A 21,614-nucleotide genomic window follows, 5' to 3' on the forward strand; every position below is an offset into this window, starting at 1 on the left:
ACTGAAATACACCATCCGCAGCCTCACTCTGCTGATGTTCACTCTTTGGTCTCCAGAAATGTTCAGCAAGAGTTGATGAATGTCAGCAAGCACAACTTCTGCATGGAGAAATTCAATTACCCATCTCTACTTCACACACACTTCCATGTCAAACCCTTTGATGCCATCTGTGGCACAGCAACAAATGTAATGAGATATTGGTGGGAAGGTTCAACCTCTACTGTATGTGTGTTCCAACTTTTTGGCTTGCATAGGCTGCATTGAGCAAGGAGGAATTGTCTTGGGCTGCTGTTTCAGTTGGTGTTACAGCTGGAAAGACTGTCATGGTGAGAATGGGAAAAGAAACAAACAGGGAAGGAATGCTGACCTGTATGTGAAGATGCAGGTTTACAGGAAAGGCTCTGCAGAGGAGAGATCTCTAGAAAGAGAACCTTCCCTTGTGGCAGTGAGCACTTATATGGGGCATAGGAGGGGTGGAGCCAGGCTCTGTTCACACAGGTGAATTGCTTTCATCTGTGCTCCCATGGCTGATCTGTTCCTTTCCTCAGTTGATCAGTCATTGGTTCAGGCCCTGACTCTACAGTTCCTGTATAGCTGCATATAAGATATGTAATATAGTTAATGTATATAAGTAACAAAGCTTATTTTTTTAATATTTCTTATTAGAAGATAAGAAGAGTAACAAAAACATAAAACTAGTGGAATATTTTATCTTGGGCCAATGTGATAAAATAGGAGGCTTTACTTCCAGAGCATCCCTCATATAAACAGACTTCTGTACGTGAAGCGTTGTTTTTTTCTTAGGGTTTGGAGCTTATTCATAGCAGCATAGTGCAGTTGTTTTCAATACCTTAGGGGCCTGTTTTGATGTCATGTGTCTTAGCTAAGACTCTTAACTATAAGAGGACTGCCTGAAATGTCCTAAGGCTACAACCTGCAGCATTACATTGGGCTTTTGAAACCTCTTTGATTTACTGGGATGTTAGAGAAGATAGGGATATGAAGTGCGACTGGATGAAGATTGTCTGCTAGGAGGGACATCCACAGTCAACTCAGGTATCATTGTGTCCCGTGGATAACTGAAAACATCTTCCCCACCTTTTATGAGGAGATTTGCTACTGGGAAGAACTTCAACTTTCTTGGTCTGCAGTCTTCTGTTGAGTTGAAAGGATACAGAAGATCTTATTCTTCTTAAGCATGTTGTTAGTGCTTGGTTCCTCATGCAGTTTATAGTGGAGCTGTGGAGCTCATTGGCAAAGGATGCTACAGTTGCTAAAAATGGACACAGCTGTAAGGGGGGATTGCAATGTACACCAGGATAAACTGAAGGTTTCTAAGTTTATAAAGTTATATCAGGCTGAGGAATTCCTCTGAGCTGCTGGATTGGCAGCTTAGAGCCTTGTGAAGAGCGTGCATTTGCTTGCTCTGCAACTTTCCTTTTCCACACATAGACTTATGGCCTCTTTAAGAAATATGATACTGAATTAGGTGCACCTTTGATATGTCCACTTAAGGTCATTCATGTGTTTTTATTCAAAGAAAAACACCCAACTGCCAAAACTTCTTGAACTTCACCTATTTTCCTAGAAAAAAATATATTGTTTTAGCCCCAAAATTCTTCAGAAGTGTATTGTGTTGGTTTTTTTTTCATGCTTTTAATATTGCAGTATGGCCCTTGAAAGTGCCTTTTTTCCACACATTGTCTGCTTGGAGTACTGTCGCAAGTGAGTGGAAAAATAATTGGTAATGTTTTAAAAATAATTTTAGGAATGTGAACAGCAGAAATCAAAAGAAGAAGAAATTCTACAATCATTTCATAAATGGAAAGAAGAAGAAAAAGCCAAATTGGCTGATGAAATAGAAAAAGTGAAAGATATGTTTATGAAAGAGCTTAAGGAGTTATCTTCAAGAAATTCAACATTAGAAAATGTAAGTGATTTAGCTTTTCTAACATTTTAAGACGTGAATCCTTTACAGTACATGGTGAGCTTCAGATATTTACAAAGCAATGTAGTCATCTTAAAGGGCTTCTTAGAAAACTTATAGATAATGGTGACATAATAGCTGTAACTATATCCTTGTAAATGGGTATTTTACCTAGATAATTGCAGTTCTTTTTAATGACAGTGTTCTGGATGAACGATGCCTTCAGTAACCAGGTCAGTATTTTCCTACTCCTCAACCTTTTAAGTGCCTGTTTATAGATCAGTAGATGCTGTTGCTATTGCTATTTATTAGACATGCATAATACTTGTATTCTCATAAGTGACATGGAGGGGGCTGATCTCTGCCTTATAATCCTGACACTGGAGCTGCATATGTCTTCACTACAGTCAGAAGAAATGCTTCCCATGGTTCTGACAAAATGAGAATTGTAAAATATAGGTCAGGAAAAAATACACGTGACATTATCAAAGCACTGATATTTTGTGGATGCTAGTTTCTGTGTATATATGCAGTGTATGTTTGTGTAAGATGTATGTGTTAATAATTACATGAAATTTTTTGGATGATGAACTCATGAGAAGAGTAAAGAATCTGCTCTGATCTATGTGTAGTTATGTTTAAAGTACATTTTGCCTTAAATGACAGTTCTGTAAAATAAAATCTTTATATATATATTCGGGCCTTAATTTTCCTCCCCACTCCTTTCAGCAACTGTTAGCATTACAAACATCCAGTATGCCAAAATCCAATTTAGGGACACTGAAGGACAGCCATGAATTCATAGAAGAGAAGCCTCAGAGTACTCAGGATTATCACAAAATGGTTAAACTTCTTGAAAAACAGGTAACACCGTATCTTAATGTATTGCTTTTGACAGACTGTTCTTGTTCTTTTTTTGTACATCTCTGAGTGGAATTTTAAATTCAGAAGTAAAATGTCCATCCCTATCAATGTCTGAAATAGCTGTTTATAGAATGCACTACAATCTCTGTAATAGAAATTGAGGAATTATTTCCCTTATACTTTATTTTTATTCTTTTATTTACTTATACATTTAATAATAAAGAGTTTCTAGCTTTACTAAGCATGGTTTGGTTGCAGTTCAGTTCCAGAAGGCTCTAATAAACCATTTATGTCTGCTGATCTGTGAGGCTGTTGGAAAGAAATAATGAAAAAACGGAGTTATCTGTTTTCTGAGGTAAAAAAATATGAAGATGCTTTTGGACAGTGCTTGCCAACCTGTGGCTTTTCAACCATATAACACACTTGAACCTGTCTTTTGAAGCTTCTGGATTGGGAGTGTGTCATCTGACCAGGACTGATGCTGGGCTGGTAAAAAATTGTAGGGCAAGTCTAAGTTAGACCATAGGAAAAGAGCTGAGAAGGGTTGAGGCTGAAATAGTTGCACTGAGACTCACTTGCAGATCCAGGTCCAGATATCCAAAACTTGAGTTGTGAGGCCTTTAGAAACACCCAAAAACCTTTTTACTCTTGTTTCTTGACACTTTGTAACATATGTTATGTATTTCGTAGATACCGGAGTTGAAGTGCTGGTCACTTCTGCTCAAAAACGTGGAAAATTTTAGTGCTACTTCAGTGTTTATTTTGTTAAAGAAAATTCAGTTTACTCTAAAACTCACGTATTAAGGATTTTTTTTATCGTTATTGTGGAAAATGCATGCATTGTTAATGTTTGAAATGACATTATTTGGGAAAAAGTCATTACTCTTGTTATCAGTAAAAAACTGTATCAAAATGCTTGTGTATTTTTTAATCACAGTCACTGTGTATACAAAGCCAGAAGCAAAAATGTAGTTTTCAGAGCAACTGGTAAGAAAAACCTCGCTCAAATGTATACAACATGCTGATGAATGCTCTTAAGTGTGTCTTCAATTTGGGGCTACTCAAGTTTCATCTGATCAGTAATCTTTTTAGTACAAGTCTGCACGTGTTGCAGTAGATTTTAATTTGTTGTTACCAGGAATTAATACTGAGTTTTTTGTTCAGGAAAGTAAATGGACATCTAGAATACAAGCCCTTCGTCAAGATCATGAAACAGAGAAGTCCCTGGTAAGTGGTGGCACAGCAAGCCACGTATGCTAGAAGGAAATGGAATTCTTACTCCTGGAGTAGTTCTTCATATGCAGTAATACATCCTTTGGGGGTTAGAAAGCCAAGATCTCAAGAGTATCTAAGAGTGTGTCTTTCTAGATGCGTTTAAGATGTTCGTATTTCAGTTGTACGAGGATGTTGAAGTTTCCGTTAAGGCCAGAGTTGAAGAGGAATTTGTCATTTAAGAATCCAACAGATGCCTGCAACTGTACCTGTCTTTTGAAGGACTTGAAACTAATTCTCTGGACTCTGTATTATATAGTGTTTTCTGTGTTGTGTGGATATGCTGCATAATTGAGATATAACTTGCTGATGTGTAGCTTTCATCTGCCCTGCTCCTTCAGCTGCCATAGAGCTACAGCATGTCACAGTCTTTTTTTTCTCCTCTCTTTCATTTCCCTGCTGCTTTTTCCGTTGTAGCTCTCAAACTCAGAATCTGTTCAGCTTTTCAAGGAAAAAATACCATGGCATTCTGTTTTGCATTGGCATATCTATTTTACTATGCAAATCTTTATTCCTCAGGGCTTTTTTTTTTCTTTTTTTTTTTCCTGTGTCTGCATTTCTTTTTAATCTCTTTCCTGCTTTGTTTCTCTTGCCTCCTTTCTTTTCATTTTCCTTTCATCTGCGTGACCATGTAAGAACTGAGCAGATCATAGTGGTCTGGCCATTACTTCTCCTCCTTTGGCAAGAAAGCAGTGGGGAGGAGCCATGGAACATTCCCCAAAAAGGATGTAGTTTATGATACACCCACATACATGCAAGAATAGAATGAGGGAGGAGTAATGTAAGTATTACTTTTTAGATGGTGCACCTAAAATATTGTTTTCTCTCTTCTGCATTCACAGCCATTATATATTAGGTTTTTCATGCCACTTCACAGCTTTCCTCCTTAAAATATTATTTTACACGATTTATAACCCAAACATTTTTATGTAGTGATAGGCTTTTTCCCATAATCTTAATTTTAGGCAATCTCAGTGATGTGTTTGCATGCCCCCTTCATTGTATTGAGATTCAGGTGGACTTTGTTGTGCAAATAAAATAAAATAAAATTTAGACAAAGTCCCAAAGAAATCAAGGGATGTTACGTTCTTGCTGAAAAAAAGTGTTAAAAATACTTAAATGTAATATTTGTTTGTTTAAATGTTATAGCATTGAAGTATTTTATATAATATTATTATCAAGTTGTTTTTCTTTTGCTTTCTAGCTCCTATCACAGATTGAGAAGCTTAAATCATCAGTGAGAGAAGACCTGAATAAAAATAGCACCTTTTACAAGAGAAGGATAGAAGAATTGGGAGAGAGGCTTCAGGAACAGAATGATCTGATTATTACACAAAAGAAGCAGGTCTGTTTTGTGAAGCAGTCTGTTTCAGAGAACACAGGAAGCAGAGAAACATTTTCCTGTATAATCTCCAGTTGCACTGTTAATATTACCGGTTGGTAGGAGTATTACTGGGAGTATTTTGGTTACAGTTGAAAATAACATTGATAAATCGAAACCTGAAGAAGGGATGCAGGAATTAAAACAGTATTTAGAATGTAAGGTTTAAAAACCAAATGTTTTAATAAGTTCTACACAAATTTAAAGGATTATTAGATTGTGGTTACCAAAACCCTCTGCAGATGAAAAATTTCTGATAGTGAACAAGATTTTGTCTGCCACAAGATGATTGTAACGAGTTCTAGTGTTTGAAATATGAAAATATGTGACTCTTAAACAAATTGACAAAACTGTAGAGCAGACAGGAGAACTGTTGATAGATTTAAAGTCAGGGAAACAGTAAAGTATACACTGGAGTGGAGATGGACTTGCAAACCTGACTGTGAACTGCTGAAGCATAAAGTATTGAAATGCTAAGTACTGAGGTAACTCATAAAATGAAGCTATAAAATGAAATGCTTTCATTTCACTTTATAGCTTGTATTATACATAGTGTGTAAAGTAAGAGCACAATATGAGTCTGTTAAGATAACAAACAGAAATAAGTCTTAAACATTGACTAAACGTGAGTGTAATATGCATTTTAGTTTCATAAAAGCAGTATTTTTCTCCCATAAGCAATAGGTCCTGGAATAGTACTGAAACTAGGTATTTCATACTAAATATACATTTCTAGATACTGAGCAATTACATTTTTAACTATTCATGTATCTGTCTTTTCTCTTTTAGATAAAAGAGTTGTCCACAAAATCAGCTGCAAGCATCAAACCCTATGATAGTAAGTACAAAATGTAAACAAAAGCAGATCTTGTTTTTGATTTGAGCAGGTTGTCTGATACAAATCTTATAAGTCACAAAAAGTAGACATCAACTTTTATAATTAAATGTTAAAATCAAATCAGCGTTTTCATTTTCATGGAGTAGCTACCTGGAATAGTGTTTTTGTGCCTCTTGACTTCTAAAGTTCATGTTCTGCAGCTCTGAGAGCATGCAAAATGCAAAGCTTATGGTTTGAGTAGTGAAGAGATGTGAAAGCAGTACAGTACCACTATTTTGTATTGTGCAAACAACTTTTTTTCTTTATGAAGTGTCATTTTAATTGTTCTTCGTGCTTGATTGTCTTTAGCCTGCAGAGCCCACAAAAGGGGAAATACTTAAAGGGCACACAAAATGAATTAATAAACCAGTTAAGGTGCTTATGTTTACAGAATTATAAGAGCCCTAATGATATTTTTCGTCTATGCAAAAATTCTGAAATTTATTACATGTAGCTAAACCTGTTAGTAGCATTTTCTGATGCAGTCTTGTATCACAAATGTCCCTATTGTTGATGCTGCAGTTGTGGTGACTTGGAATAGATTTAAAGCAATGGATGATGAGAGCTGGATTAATTCTGAGCTTAGTTTGAAAACCACCTTGCTTTATTAGCTGGACATTGGTTTCAGCTGAGTCTTAACAGCAGGGAGTAGGTTGGTTTGAGGAGTAAACAACCACAGTATGGCTGTAGAGCTTGTCAGCTGGAGCTGGTCATAATCTGCAATGCTGCAGCGTTGACAAGTATAATACTGTGAAACACTAGGCTCAAAAACAGGGAGCCTAGGTCTGTAGAATTGATGTGTAAGTTCACTTAACAATTATGCACTACACATGGTATAGAAAGGGTTTGCATTGATCAGTAGGAAGTGTGGAAGAAGTAAAGATACAAGCTTTGATCAGAATAGACTTTGCTTTGGGGCAAGGCTTCTTCCCTGTGACACAGACACCGTGCATACGTGACCAAAGAAGTGATCTGACTAGGGAAGTTTTGTGTTCCAGTTCAGCGATGGTTTTGTTACCGGCTTCATTTCCAGCTTCTGGGAGTATTATAAATATTGAGCATACACAGAGATTGTAGATTTCTTGTAAAGGACCATTTTTTACTTTGTAGGCTACTTCCATTAAAGCAAAAAATTATGTAACTCATAATGATGATTAAATATTGCTGCATTTCTGAATCTTTGTCTCTTATTGTTTGTAATGATATTTTTACTTTGTTTTTCACTTTTATGCCCTTCTAGCAAACACTGCAGTTGAGCATCTTGAAGAATCTAAATCAAGTCTACCTGTGATGTATGGTGAGTTTCTGCAATAGGCCCAGATTCAGCGCTTGTAAATTTTAACACTTTTCTCAAATGTGATCATAGCTGTGAGAGCAGTTACATTTAATGAATGCAATTTGAATCAGTTTGCTGCATGACTGCACTGAGGATTCCTGTGAATTACTTGGAAGGGGACATACTGAAAAGAAAAAAAAATGAAAAACAATAGAGGTGAGAGTATTTCCTAGCAGACTCTTACAGTGTTGAAGTACATAAAGGTCAATGAAAATAATAATAAAAAGGAAAGATATATATTTTTTTCTCTTAGAAATTGGTTTTCTGGTATATGCATACACTGGAATTTCTACAGAGGAAAATAAGTAGAGATGTTTGTTTTATAAACCTTGAAATACAGTGTTTTTTCATGTGACTTATGTCAAGGATGAAAAAGAACAGCACTAATAGTCAAAATAGACAGTCATCACATCTAGATGGTTCCTCCAGGGTCTCATATAGATCACATATGATGATATATATAAAATGATGTTGCAGAATCACAGAATGGCCAGGGTTGGAAGGGACCTCAAGGATCACAAATCTCCAACCCCCCTGCCACATGCAGGTCCACCAACCTCCTCATTTAATACTAGACCAGGCTGCCCAGGGCCCCATCCAATCTGGCCTTGAACACCTCTAGGGACGGGGCATCCACAACCTCTCTGGGCAGCCTGTTCCAGCACCTCACCACTCTCTGTAAAAAGCTTCCCTCTGACATCCAACCTAAATCTTCCCTCCCTCAACTTAAAACCATTTCCCTTGTCCTGCAGTTATCTACTCTTTCAAAGAGTTGATTCCCTCCTGTTTGTAGGCTCCCTTTAGGTACTGAAAGCTGCAATTGTGGGGGGAAAAACAGGAACCTTAATTTACATTGTTTGATGCTTTGTGAAAACAGTTTTCATTTTCTTATTATGCAAACTAATGGCATTGTTTTTATAGCAATAGTCTGTGTTAAATTCTTACTTGCAATTCAAGTAATAAAGTAATATGAATAATGAACTTTGAGCATGCTTAAACCTTAAAAACAGTTGTTTATTATTTATTTGAATTATTGACATAAATACAGATTTATTATTACAATTTCTCTTATTTTTAAAACCTGTTAGAGAAGAAAGGTGCTTTGTCTAAAAAAGGTGTACATAATTTTACTTTTTCAACAAATTCAGAAACTTCTGAAAAGACATATGGGGAAGAGAATGGGCACAATGCAACAGAAGTGTTACATAATTTTGATCAAGAGTGAAAAGCTGATAAAAAATGAACTGTTGATGTCAAAATACTCATAATAATTAATAAACTAGGGAAAAAGGGATTTTTGTTTTATTAAGTTATTTGAATGAGACAGATATTTCTGACTAACTTACACTAGACAACTGTCCACTGCTAGAAGCTTTTTAAGTTAACCTGTACCTAAGTGAATTGTTGAGTAAAGTAGTACCATATAGCAGAGTATTGATAGTAATACTTTAAATAGTCCATTCATGTTTTCACTCAAAGCAGCTTTCATTCCACCAACACAACAGTGCTGGTTCTAGCTGAGAAATCTCACAGCAAGTACTTTGGCTGAATTTAAGAACAGGTTCATCAATAATTTTGCTCTTAAGGGCTTATGTATTTGACAATGCTTATCAGTCATTGCTTTTTTTAGTGCATTCACTTTCATTTCAACTGAGAGAAAACAATTCTATGAACACTATTTTCTGTGCTCTCACAATTTAAATCAGCTTATTCCGTTACCTTTCCTGATTTCTTGCTGCTCTAGATATTGAGTTTTTGACATCTTATGAAGCTTCTTAAGATAAAAAAGTCTCTTCCTGCCATTGATATAAAAAAAGATTCACAATCACTTTACTATGAAACCTCAAATAAGGCATTTCCTTCACATTCTTATGCTGATTATTATTTTATTTATCTCTGCAGGTCTCTCTGTCTGTCCCCTTTCTTCCCTTCTGGATTTTTTTAAAATTTACCCTACCTAATTTCTGGATAAAAAGGTTAGCAGAAATTATAGTGATTTTTCCCAAAACTTTCAGGACTCTTCATGGGATTGAATTACATATGGAATTAAGATATCATGGCCACATTTCATGCCCTATGGAAAAGAAAATGCTTCTGGTAACATCTGCATACAAGTTTATTTAGTGTACATCTGAAATCAGAAGAGCTGAAGCTTTCCTACCAAACAATTACCTGCACTCAGAATATCTTTCTTGTCTTTTTTCTTTCTTGTCTGTGAGAAAATTAATGTGGGAGAGAGCTCTTTAACAGCTTAAGGACACTTTTCAAAGTTGCTTGGAACCTTTTCCAGTTTAAGATTACTTCTGCATGTTTCAAATCTGTACTGTTAAAAGATACTCAAATTACAAATGAGCTGTCCTAGGTGTAAGGTGAAGTAACTGTGTTAGCTGGGTGCTTTTGTGATGATGATGTAGATCTCTTGAAGAGCTAGTAATGCCATCCCAACAGACTGTTCTTATTCAGGTTCTTGAGGCAGCTGTAGGTGTGCACAGATATAATTGAAGTCTTTCCAAAGATGACTTCTATCTCATGAAAAGGCAACAGATGAATTATAATTTATCTCTTTTTAAACGGACTTTGGCTTCTAGATAGCTCTTGAAATCCAGATAGTTGTTCAATATTTAATCTTTGTTAGGCCAATAATACTGGGTGAAATTAATGGACAATCTAATTAATCTTTTGCTTTTTAGCTACTGTCTTTAAAACCTTTGACTCAGTCTTGACATAACTGAAGCAACTCAGGAAAAATTAGTCAAAGTAGTCTTCCTAGACAGTTAACAGAGAAAAGAAAAGGGACACCTTCAGAGTTTGATTCAGCTGAACTGAGATCTGAATTGCTCTTTGAAGCTGAATTGCTCTGTGTCTCTTCTTTGACTGTAGGAGTCTGAGATGACTATATTCCTACCTTAGAGGCCTCAGTTAAGTGACTGAAATGTATCATATTTAAGAGTGCTAGTTTGAAATTTATATTTATGCTGCTTATGTGCAGTATATGACCGTCCATTGTTTACTTATGAGGAAAATATATTATTCAAAAACAGTCAAAGAGACAGGAATCAGAGATTAAGCTCTTAGAATGCAGAATTTGAGTATAAATAAGAAAATTCAAGAAGTAAATAATGACTGTAACCATGGCCTGCATTCCCATTCCTTACATCTTTAAGAAGTGCAGCAATTTTACAGCAGAGAGGCATATTTCTATTTATCCTTGGTTTTTATTTGCAAGCACAAAGTGCTAACTGTGGGCCTTACTTCCCTATAGACAATTGTACACTTCTGTTCAGGCTAAAAGTACTTTAACATTTCATATTTCAGAGTAAATAGACAGGATTTCTGCTTCAGGTACTGACTAAGAGACTGGTTTTTCCACTAGTACTATTGGAATATTGTGAGGGTTTTTTTGTTGTTTTTTTTTTTTCCTTAGGTAAAAACACACACGGGCTGAATTCTTCACTATTGTTATTACGTTTTCCTATTCTTCCTGTATAGAAATTGTCATCAAGTATTACTTAAAACAGAAATTTAATGATTAATCAAAGTATTCCAGACGCAGTTATCTCTCCACACATATCAGCTGGCAGAAGACATAGTCTGACAGATACACAAAAATATTCTCATCATTGTGGAGGTCATCTTAAGGCTGCTGGCCTAATGAAAATTAGTATTAATATGGCTGGGTTCAGGCCAGCAGCAGTCAGTGATATGACTACAACCAGTTTGCAGAAAGACTGGTGTTGGCAGCTACTGTTTAGTTTAGTTCAAGTCTGAACCTGGTGATAAAACTAGGGTTATGTTTAAAGCTGCTGTTGACTGCTGACAAGCAGTGAAGACGTGCCTAGAACTTGCTCTATAGGCTAGGTGGAGGATTTAGCAACAATGTCAATGTGAGCCATTTGGTTAGGGTCAGGTGTGGGACTGCTAGAGAGTACCAAATAGAATTAGGTTTGGAGTTACAGTGGTAAAGGCCAGAAGGAAAAAAAAAAAAAGATTTACAGCAGGGTCTGCAAAAGGCTGAATTCATCCAGGGACACCTGGTTTTTGCTGAGCATAGGTTTTACAGGGGTCACTGGGCATGGGTTAGAATTAGGCTTAGGCAGATGTTGATCAGCAAAAGAGAGTTACGGTTGAGTTGAGATGGAACAATTAAGCTACGTAGCAGCAGCAGAGCCTGCCTGAATAGGTTTAAGAATGAAGTTGATATTTATCTGTTTTATAACTGAGAAAGGGGTGGATCTGAGAGTCAGGGTTCAAATGGTGTCAGTGAACGAAGTATAATTGAGGATACATCTGAACTGCGAGACTGATATAATCTCCAGTTCTACCAGTACCCTGGTACTTAAGTGATTGCTAATAGTAGGCTTGCTAATAGTTAGGTGCTGCTCATTAGCTAAGAGCTAAGAGGTCTGATCAGACTGCTAGAAGACGAAAATCTTCTGGTAAACTTCAGGAGTGCAGTTCCTTAGGGAGTCATCTCTACACCTCTCTTTCTGTAAACTACAGGAGTGGTGAATGAAGCTGCTTTTTCTCAATATGATGTTTGGTAAATAACACGTACAGAATACGTGTACAGTACATTGAAAGAAAGGCCCACTTACACTGGAGAAGTTGAAGTTTCCAAATGTTCCACTCCATGTGTTAGGATTTGATCTCCTGTCATCATGCAGCACACATTATTCACATATTTTCCACAGTGGTGATGCTTGTTTGGTTTTGATTTTCCATTTCTTATTTTACTGGTTTTAACTTCTGTTTCTAGTATACTGAGGGAGATACACATGCACCTTTTTTCCAGATTACTTTCAATTCTGAATTCTGGGAACTGGGCTTTTTCTTCAAAATTAAGTTACCCAGCAAGGGCTGTGGTGAGATGAGTCATCACCTTTAAGTAGATTGCATCCAAGTAAAGTATAGGTGAAATGACTGTAGATTAAATCCAGTTATGTAGCAACTGGCTGTGTAGTAGGTCCAGCCAACAAAAATGCTGGGACCTATGCCTATGCAATAGAATTAAATTGCACCAGGGCATCACTCATCTGTGCTTCAGTCTCTGTCATCCCAAATGGAGTCATTGCTTTGGATGCAAGTTGGTATAGGGCAGCAGTGCATCATGAACAGCTTTGGGAGTTCAGTAATTTGGAGAATCATATTGGAATACCCAGTAATGCTCTGGCTGCTGTTAAATTTGAAGCCTTAGAGACAAAAGATTGGAAGCCGATTTGTCAATCTCTCTATCTCTGAGTTTAAGGGTTTCCCTAAAGGGTGCTGACATGAACATCTTTTTAGCATCTTATGATGGATGTGAGAAACATTTTTAGAACTTTTTATATAGTTCTAATTGTATTGGAGAAAATCTCAAGTCTTGTAACCTTGAGAGGCTCTTCCAAGAACATAACTGCAAGTAAAGAAAGCATAGAGAGAGCAGCCACCGTACAAGAAGGGATTACAGCACACTCTTTAGTCCCAGTTCTGAATGCTGAAAGTATTGCTTGCACATTTCTGTTTTTGTGATAAACCTAGAAGAAACTCAAGTTTTAGTTTTTATTGCAATTCCTTTATTTATGAAAGGCAAATATTAAGTTTTTAAGAACTTATTTTTTTATTAATTGATGTGAAAGCATTCTCATCCATCTCTTAAATATGGTAAATAAACTGTCCTCTGACTTCACTTGTGTAAAAGCAGTTACTCTTGATAGCCTACAGAATAATAACTTCAGTGTTTTTAGGAAGCCTTTTTTCGACAGAAGATGTTTCATGATTTCCTTAAAGCAGATAATAATAAATATCCAACAAAATTTATTTTAAAATGTTCAACGATTTACATCTCTGTATAGAAAAATGTTGTCTTGCACATATGGATTCACTGCTTACTAATTCTCTGGATTAATGAGTTACCAGATTTTTTTTTGACATATATTTTTAGAGGATTTCTACATCCGTCCATTTCACCTGCCTTTTGTAAACTACTAAGACACAAAATGCACATAAGCAATATTTAAAGAATGCAATTTTAAATGAAAATGATGGATGAGAATATACATTTATTCACTCTCAGGTAGCTTTGTGTTTGGATATGCCTAAAACCATTCCACCTGGCTACCATTCCAAGAAGACATGGGTTTTCTAGAGTTCTGTGACCTATCAGCCACCCTTGCAGGTGGCTTAAAGCTTATGTATCTGAGATAATACTGGACAGCAAGCTTAGGCAATTGAATCACTCTCTAAGTAACCACTGTATTAGGATCTCTTCTACAAATATTTCCTATCAAGGCAGTACTTATGACCTTGAAGAGTCATATTGCATTGGGTTTGTGATTAATAAGCAGTTTGTAAGCAGTCAGGAAAATTGACATCAGTGTGTTGTTGTTTTTTTTTTGCCTTACTGTCCCTCTCTGGACCTTGACCTTCTTCTGTCCTGTTTGTCTGGTGTTCCTGTTCTTCCTCATTATTAGAGCAGGCCCCCTTGGTACATATGCTGGAGCCCATAGAGGAGCTTTCAGAAGAGGAAAAAGGTAATGGTTGGTTCAGAACGAAATGTAGTGGCATGTTTTTCTTGAAAATAAAAATGTGAATATTATTTTATGTGTACAGTATTTTTCATTGTGCTTGAGTATGCTTATCTGGTTTGGGTGGGAACATTCTTTGTACATGTCAATTTCCTTTTTGCCATTGGTGCTTGTAAATATTATGTTTTCCTTATCCAAGTTCAATATGTTTTTGTGGAATTCCTTAAAGCAGGCATATTCCATATGTATAAAGGCATTTGAGATAAGCAGAACAAAAATGATTGATGAGGAATAGCCCCCTCACTAGGAAATTCTTTGGTATAATATGATGGTGTTGATGCTATTGCAGTGTATGCTCACTTCTTTTACATACTTGTCATAAGCACATAAATAGTTCAGATAGAGGAAGGAAGTTTGTGGTGGAAGCTGAAACTGCCAACTGTTATACACGGACCAAAGATACTTTTTGCAAGTAATCTACATTATGCCTATCTCTGCACAGTCACAGCTCCAGCCAGGATTGTGCTCAGTGTTGGTGACTTGCCACATGTTGATAGCTGCCAGTGCCAACTTGGCAGCTGGTCCTCTGCTTCATTTGAGGAAAACTTGGGCAAGGCCACATCTACAGTGTCAGATCAAGAAGTGTTGGTTTGTTTTTGCATGGTGTTCTGCTGGAAGGAGCTAGCAGTATTTTAGATGAAAATCCAAGTGACTACCAAGCATGATAATCTGTGCTGTGTGTAAATAAATAAATAATAAAATAAAACTCAGTTTTGAACTTGATAGTCAGTGAATTTAAATGTTGTAGGAATAATGCTGTTTTGAAAACAAAAATGTCATCTGAATACATCTGTGGTTAAGTAAGAGGTTTCCCCAGGGAAAACCTAGTGACTCTGTCCAGTCTGAAATAAGGACTGCTTACATTTTTGCCATTCTTTCTGCTATTTCTCTTGCTTGCCATCATCTCTTTTGATCGATTGTTGTCTTCTGTGCCTGCAGGCATGGCCTACAGCACGAAAGAAAGAAAGAATGCAGTCTGAAAGGTTAGACCTAGATTTTTTTTGTTTGCAATGACAGCCATTTATAAGGGAGAGAGTGAAAATTCTTGACTTGGCAGATTGTTTCACAGGATTATGGAGAAGCTGAGGCAGTGGACCACACTTGAGATCTCTTGTTTTCAAAGCTGTCCAATCTAATGCTTTTTTGGTTTGTTCATTTTTTAAACAAAAATGAGTAAGAAAACAGTTCCTTAAATAGTTGGCTCCTGACAAAAAGCTTTTGTTGTTAGTTAATTTGCAAGAACTAATATTGTCATTAATTAGGATAATACTGGATAGTCCTGTTACCCATATTATTATGAAGTAATTATGAATAAAAAATGATTTTAGATGGACCTATTTTATTATGGGGATTAACATCAGAAAAAGACAGGATTTTTGTTAAGCTCTTTGGAGCCATCCACTTAAAATGTACGATGACTCACATCAGGCTTTCTGGGAGAACTTCATACTGTTCATTGCCCCTTTTCCAGATTGGGACAGTCTAGTAGTTCTACCTTTCAGCTCTCACCAGTAGTTCACCTCTTCTAGGACTCGACTCTCCAGCCACATCACTTTTAACCCCATGTCTGTTGGGGAATTAGTTGTCCACGAAGTTCCCAAGGCCAGATAATATTTTAGCCAGATATTGTCTTCTTCAGTACAGATCTTGTAGCATGGTAGTTGGACTCCTTCAGTCTTTATTTCTTTTCTTTCTTTCCAAGATCCAGTGAAAGCATCCTAGAATAACCTAGATATTCTTTGTGTATGTTGAAGCTTTTTCAATTCTTCTTCTGGATGAGAACTAAATGGACAGCCTTTTACGTAGAAGGAAAAGTGGCACATTTCTTTTGGAAAGAAAAAAAAAAACCCTACACATTTGAAAGTCATGGTGTGGCATTATTCCTTCAGTTATATCTTTGTCTTTGGGCTGGCAAGAGACTCCACAGTTCTATAAAGCAAATTGGAAAGAGAGAAGCTCCTGCCCAAGATTTACCTTTTATTTTGGAGAGGGAAGTTGGGAGTTCAGTTTACAGCATGCTTTCCTGTGATGTTGTATATGCCTCTGTGTATGCTTTGCAGTCTGTGCTGACTGCTGCCAGTCAGAAGCAGGTACTGTGGAACCACTGATTATTGCTTCGCTTGGTGTCTAAGTAGCACTTGGTAGAATTTCCCTCTTGGCAGAGACACTTCACAGGCAGGTTCTAGGTGGGCGTGTTTTGCTTCTTTACTCTCCTGTATGACCTTTTAATACTCAGACTTAACTTAAATGTCAATCTTTAATTTAGGTTAAGAATCTGTATTATGATTCTTTTTATCTTGTGTAAGAGTTCATGTTTTTTCTGACACTTAAAATAAGGGAAAGAGGTAGAAAGTTCTTTGTCTGCTTTAGTACGTATGATGGTGTCATTGACCTGTAGTAGAAAATATGACACTGAACTTTGTATTTGAAGGAGTTTTAAAGATAAGTAGTATCAGTCGTATATTCTGTGAAACAATTTGCCTCATACTGTGCCTTTGTTTTTATCAAGATTTTTGAAAGTGCTAGGACTTTCCAAAGAACTCAGTAGGTGTTTTTCATGAGACAACACTGTTGCTTGATTCTCTTCCCTGAACAGGTTTGTCGTATTCCCGTTCTAATTGCTACTAGAGTCTTGCTTTCATTTGAAATAGCAATTTTAGAGGACTTAATTATCAGAAGACAGTCTTTATCAGAAGTTCCAAAGAACAGTTCGGAAAGTAAAGATCTTTGTGGTTAAATATTCAAGCATACATCTTTACGGCAATTTTACAACAAGAAAAAATAAGGCAGTTTTGATGGTGAGTGCTTGATGCTGAGTTAGTTTCCAAGTGAGCTGACCAGATTTTAAAAGGAATAGACTCTGTGGAGACAAAAAGTGGACTTGTATGTCTATGGTGTTTATAAAAAATGCATGCCTCAGTGCTGTTTTTAACTGTCTTGTGTAGTGCAGATTTTTTTTGAGATGCCTTTTAAATGCATTTTTTTTTCATTCTTATTTCAGAAATTGAGAAAGACGATCTTAAAACAGGTAGAAGTAACCAACATTTAATAAATGCTTTGAAGACTGATCCTTCTTTAACTAAAGAATTAAGAGTTGTTTTGGAGCAAGCCCTGGAGGAAAAACTGGAATCCTTGGGAATCAAAGCAGTGAGATTATTTTGTGTTCTTTAAAAGACAGATAACATTTGACTCATTTTTTAATAATCTCTCATTTCTATACCACAACCCTCAGCCTAGAAAATCCAGAGCTAAATTTCCGACCGTTATAAATCAGTGTAATTCATTAACCTGAGGGAATTTCCAGCAAATTACAGCTGTGGACAATATGACCACACCTGTTAGCAGTCCTTTCAGCTTATATGATTTTTCTACAAGCTTTTTAATATTTGAAGTTTAAAGAACGTTTATAATTCTAGGGTAATAAATTCAAGAAACAATAGCCCTTGTGTTTACAATGCAATTTGTTTCTCTAGGGTGTCCGTGGTATCCCGAATGATCGCTTAAATAAAATCCTGCGTGCCATTGAATCTGCTAGAGAGCACAAACTGAAGCAAGAGCCTGACATTCAACGAATTCGAGAGTATCTTGAACGCCAAGTCAGCTTTAGGGTTGGAGAGAGATCAACATTGTCTAACAGAAGTGTTTCCAGTCCTTACATTCCTTCTGAAGGTTAAATTTATATATATATATGTGTGTATTTTAGTTTAATTAAGTTTTGTTGCTATGGTACATAATGCTTTATCCAGAAACAAAATCTAGATATGTTTTGTCTAGAAATGCTTATGTGTAGCTGCTTTCTGAATTTTTCATTTAATTATTCTACATAGTTAAAGCCAACTAGGCTGTTTCCTTCCAAGTGCTGTTGATGATGCATTTAATTACAGAAAAATTACCTCTTGTATTGGAAAAGATGCATGGAAACTGAACTGTTCTGAAGAAAAAAGAAAAACTTTTTTTTTTTTTTTCCCTATAAATTCATAATCTGCAATACAGACATCTTTAATTTTTGAAAGAAATTAGATGCTAATATTAAAGATGCCAAGCATTGCTTCTAAGAATGAGGTAGAAAACTTCACTTGTAGGTAAACAGAAGTTCAATCAAATGGGAATTTCCTCATCTACCATACCACAAAAACCAGTAAAACGGTCTTTGACAGCTGTCCGCCCAGCCGAACAAAGAGCAGCCATCGCTGAGAATACATCTACACCTAAGTAAGAGTGCTACTCTCCTAGTCCTCATACCTTGGGTAAAAATCCCCTGTGGGTGTGATTTTTTATTTTTTATTTTTTTTTTTTTGGAACTAATACGTTTCATGCTAGTATATTGTAAGAATTAAGAAAATAATTCTTTTTTTTTTCATATAAACTTTAACTGGTTGGCTGTCAGCATTGACATGATTTGTTTCATTGTTTTTGGATGCAGGAAGCTCATCAGAAACGAAGCTTCCAGAAGGACATCTAGTATCACGTATGTTTTTCTTTTCCTGTTGTATTTTTGAAGAAAGCATTATTGGTGCTTGCAACATAAGACCTATTATGAAGTTCAAATGACAAACACTCTTCTGGATTCTCTCTCTCCCCCCTGATCCGAATCTGTTGTTATAGTCTCTGAATGACAGCATGTTCTCAATTCAGCAGATGTTTTCCTTATTGGTAACCAGAGAGAGACAATCAAATCAAAAATCAATAACTTCCTAGCCTCCAGGTAGCATTTAAAGACTTCAACTTCATCTTTTCAGCTTGTTGATATTTTTTTATTATTTTATTATTATTATATTATTATTTATTATTATTTATTATAACCAGAATTAAGTGCAATATTTCAGGTCTCCTCAAGCATATTATTATGTAATTTTCTGCGCTGTAACTTTTGTTTTCTGGGTAGCATTAGTGATGCAGTTCTAAACTCATCAAGACAGAAGTAGGTTGGATCTGGCTGTTAACATCTAATTACCAACTCAACAGTTGTTCTAACTTGATTAACTTAACTGTTATGGAAAATTCCTAAATTATTTTCATCATACAGAATACATAACAGAACTTCTGTGGTGCAAATTCCATGGCCCTGGACCTTGCTCTCACAGGAAAGCCTATTGTTGTTTGCTTGGCAAGAGTTTTTATATGTTGGTGTGTTGATTTTGTAAAGGTAGTTACATAGGCGGAAATAATCACATCTTAGAGATAAAAGATCTCTTAGATCTCACAATATAAGAGATATATTATAATAACCTCTTGAGTTTACTTAGCAGCAGAATTTCTTTTTGAGTGGTTTTATGGATAGCTGTAATTTATGGGAGTTCCTGTTTTTCTTCTACATACAGAGAATGCTCATGTTACTGTAAAGGAAAATACAACGAATTTGAAAGATGTATATGTCAGCATAGTCACTGAAACTCACGAGTGCTCAGGTTTATGTGTTCTTGTTTAGAACTCCACCCTTCAGTTCAGAGGAAGAAGCAGATGAAGATGATGTCAAACAGTTGCACGTATCACGAGAATTGTTGCAAAAGCAGTCAAAAACATCGAGCAGCAAAGTCAGTGCTTTTCAGGTGGCTTCTGACAAAAGTGATCTGGATGGGACAGAGGAAAGTGAAACTGAAGAAACAGGAACACCTGTCAAAACCTCAAAAGGTATTTTCCCTTCTTTCGTATATGTATGTTGTAACAGCTATGCGTGATTTTTTTAATGGTACTATTTCTGTGTTAGAAAGTAACAACTAAAATAAACTAGATACTCTTGTGTATGTGTGTTTGCATGCAGTTTATTCTTTTGGTAGTGTATTTATGTCACTGTAGTGCTTAGAGATGTCAAATAAAATCAAATGAGTTTCAAGTTAGGTGAATGCATGCGGAGAAAGATACAGTCTGTGCTTCCATGAGACTCCAAACTTGAATTCAGATTGGCCACTGCAGTAAAAGAGAACAAGAAATCCTTTTACAAATATATTAACAGTAAGAGAAGAACCAAGGAGAATTTCCATCCTTTACCATATGCAGAAGGGAATGTGACCACTGTGGATAAGGAAGAGGCTGAGGTCTCAATGCCTTTTTTACGTCTGCCTTTAATAGGCAGATCAGTTATCCTCAGGGCACTTTACGACCTGATCTGGAAATCTGGGATGGAATGCAGAATACAACCCCAGTGATTCAGGTGGAGACAGAGAGTTCCTCCGTCTGGACTGTCACAAGTCCATGAGACCTAATGGGCTTCATCCTAAAATGAATTCATCTACCAGCTGAGAAAGCTGGTAGAGGTGATTGTCAAACTGCTTTCCACCATCTATCAGCATTCCTGGTTGTCTGGAGAGGTCTCAGAGGATTGGAGGCTTGCCAATGTGACTCCCATCCACAAGAAGGGCCGTAAGGAGGATCTGGGGAGCTACAGGCTTGTCAGCCTGACTTCGGTACCAAGGAAAGTTATGGAGCAGGTCATCTTGGGAGAGGTCACATGGCATGTGTGCGGTGCTATCCAGGGGATCAGGCCCAGTCAGCACGGGTTGTACTTATCTAACTACCTAACTACTTACCTAACTACCTAAACTCCTTCTGACCAGACTGGTAAATGAGGGAAAGGCTGTCGATGTAGTCTACCTAGTCTTCAGCAAAGCCTTTGACATGGTCTCTCACAGTATTCTCCTGGGGAAACTGGTTGCCCGTGGCCTGGACAGGTATACTCTTCTTTGGTAAGGAACTGGCTAGAGGGTTGTGCCCAACAGGTAGTGGTTAATGGAGTTAAGTCCAGCTGGCGACCCGTTACAAGTAGTGTCTCCCAGGGGTCGGTACTGGGGCCCATCTTGTTTAATATCTTTATTGATGATTTAGATGAGGGGATTGAGTGTACCCTCAGTAAGTTTGCTAATGGCACTTTGGCCACAATAACCGCATGCAGTGCTACAGGCTTGGGGCTGAGTGGCTGGATGACTGTGAAGAGGAAAGGGACCTGGGGGTGTTGGTTGATGCTCGGCTGAACATGAGTTGACAGTGTGCCCAGGTGGCCAAGAGGGCCAATGGCATCCTGGCAGCATTAGAAATAGTGTGGCCAGCAGGAGCAGGGAGGTGATCATCCCCTTGTACTCAGCACTGGAGAGGCTGCGTCTTGAGTATTGTGTTCAGTTTTGGGCCCCTCACTACAAGTAAGACATTGAGACCCTGGAACGTGTCCAGAGAAGAACAACAAAACTGGTGAGGGGTCTGGAGCACAAGTCTTATGAGGAGAGGCTGAGGGAGCTGGGATTGTTCAGTCTGGAGAAGAGGAGGCTGAGGGGAGAGTCATCACACTCTACAACTTCCTGAAGGAAGGTTGTGATGAGGTGGGATTTGGCCTCTTCTCCCAGGCAACAAACAGGAAATGGCCACAAGTTGCACCAGGGGAGATTTAGGTTAGGCATAAAGAA

The 21,614-nt window shown here is 37.1% G+C and overlaps 1 protein-coding gene across 1 annotated transcript in view; it reads left to right on the forward strand.

Annotated features, from left to right (window-relative positions):
- The window catches only part of DZIP1 (DAZ interacting zinc finger protein 1), a 48,112-nt gene that overhangs the window by 21,441 nt on the left and 5,057 nt on the right, over window positions 1-21,614 (forward strand). Inside the window, exons 6-17 of the mRNA XM_085226108.1 lie at window positions 1,769-1,930; window positions 2,657-2,791; window positions 3,956-4,018; window positions 5,268-5,408; window positions 6,234-6,282; window positions 7,562-7,618; window positions 14,107-14,166; window positions 17,222-17,367; window positions 17,694-17,889; window positions 18,303-18,432; window positions 18,644-18,688; window positions 19,649-19,851. Of these exons, the coding sequence (XP_085082234.1) occupies window positions 1,769-1,930; window positions 2,657-2,791; window positions 3,956-4,018; window positions 5,268-5,408; window positions 6,234-6,282; window positions 7,562-7,618; window positions 14,107-14,166; window positions 17,222-17,367; window positions 17,694-17,889; window positions 18,303-18,432; window positions 18,644-18,688; window positions 19,649-19,851 (1,387 nt within the window). The remainder of the gene's footprint in view (window positions 1-1,768; window positions 1,931-2,656; window positions 2,792-3,955; window positions 4,019-5,267; window positions 5,409-6,233; window positions 6,283-7,561; window positions 7,619-14,106; window positions 14,167-17,221; window positions 17,368-17,693; window positions 17,890-18,302; window positions 18,433-18,643; window positions 18,689-19,648; window positions 19,852-21,614) is intronic.

The sequence above is a fragment of the Meleagris gallopavo genome, chromosome 1 (genome assembly GCF_905368555.1).
Source record: "Meleagris gallopavo chromosome 1, MGAL_WU_HG_1.1, whole genome shotgun sequence".
In the NCBI taxonomy this organism is placed as follows: Eukaryota; Metazoa; Chordata; class Aves; order Galliformes; family Phasianidae; genus Meleagris; species Meleagris gallopavo.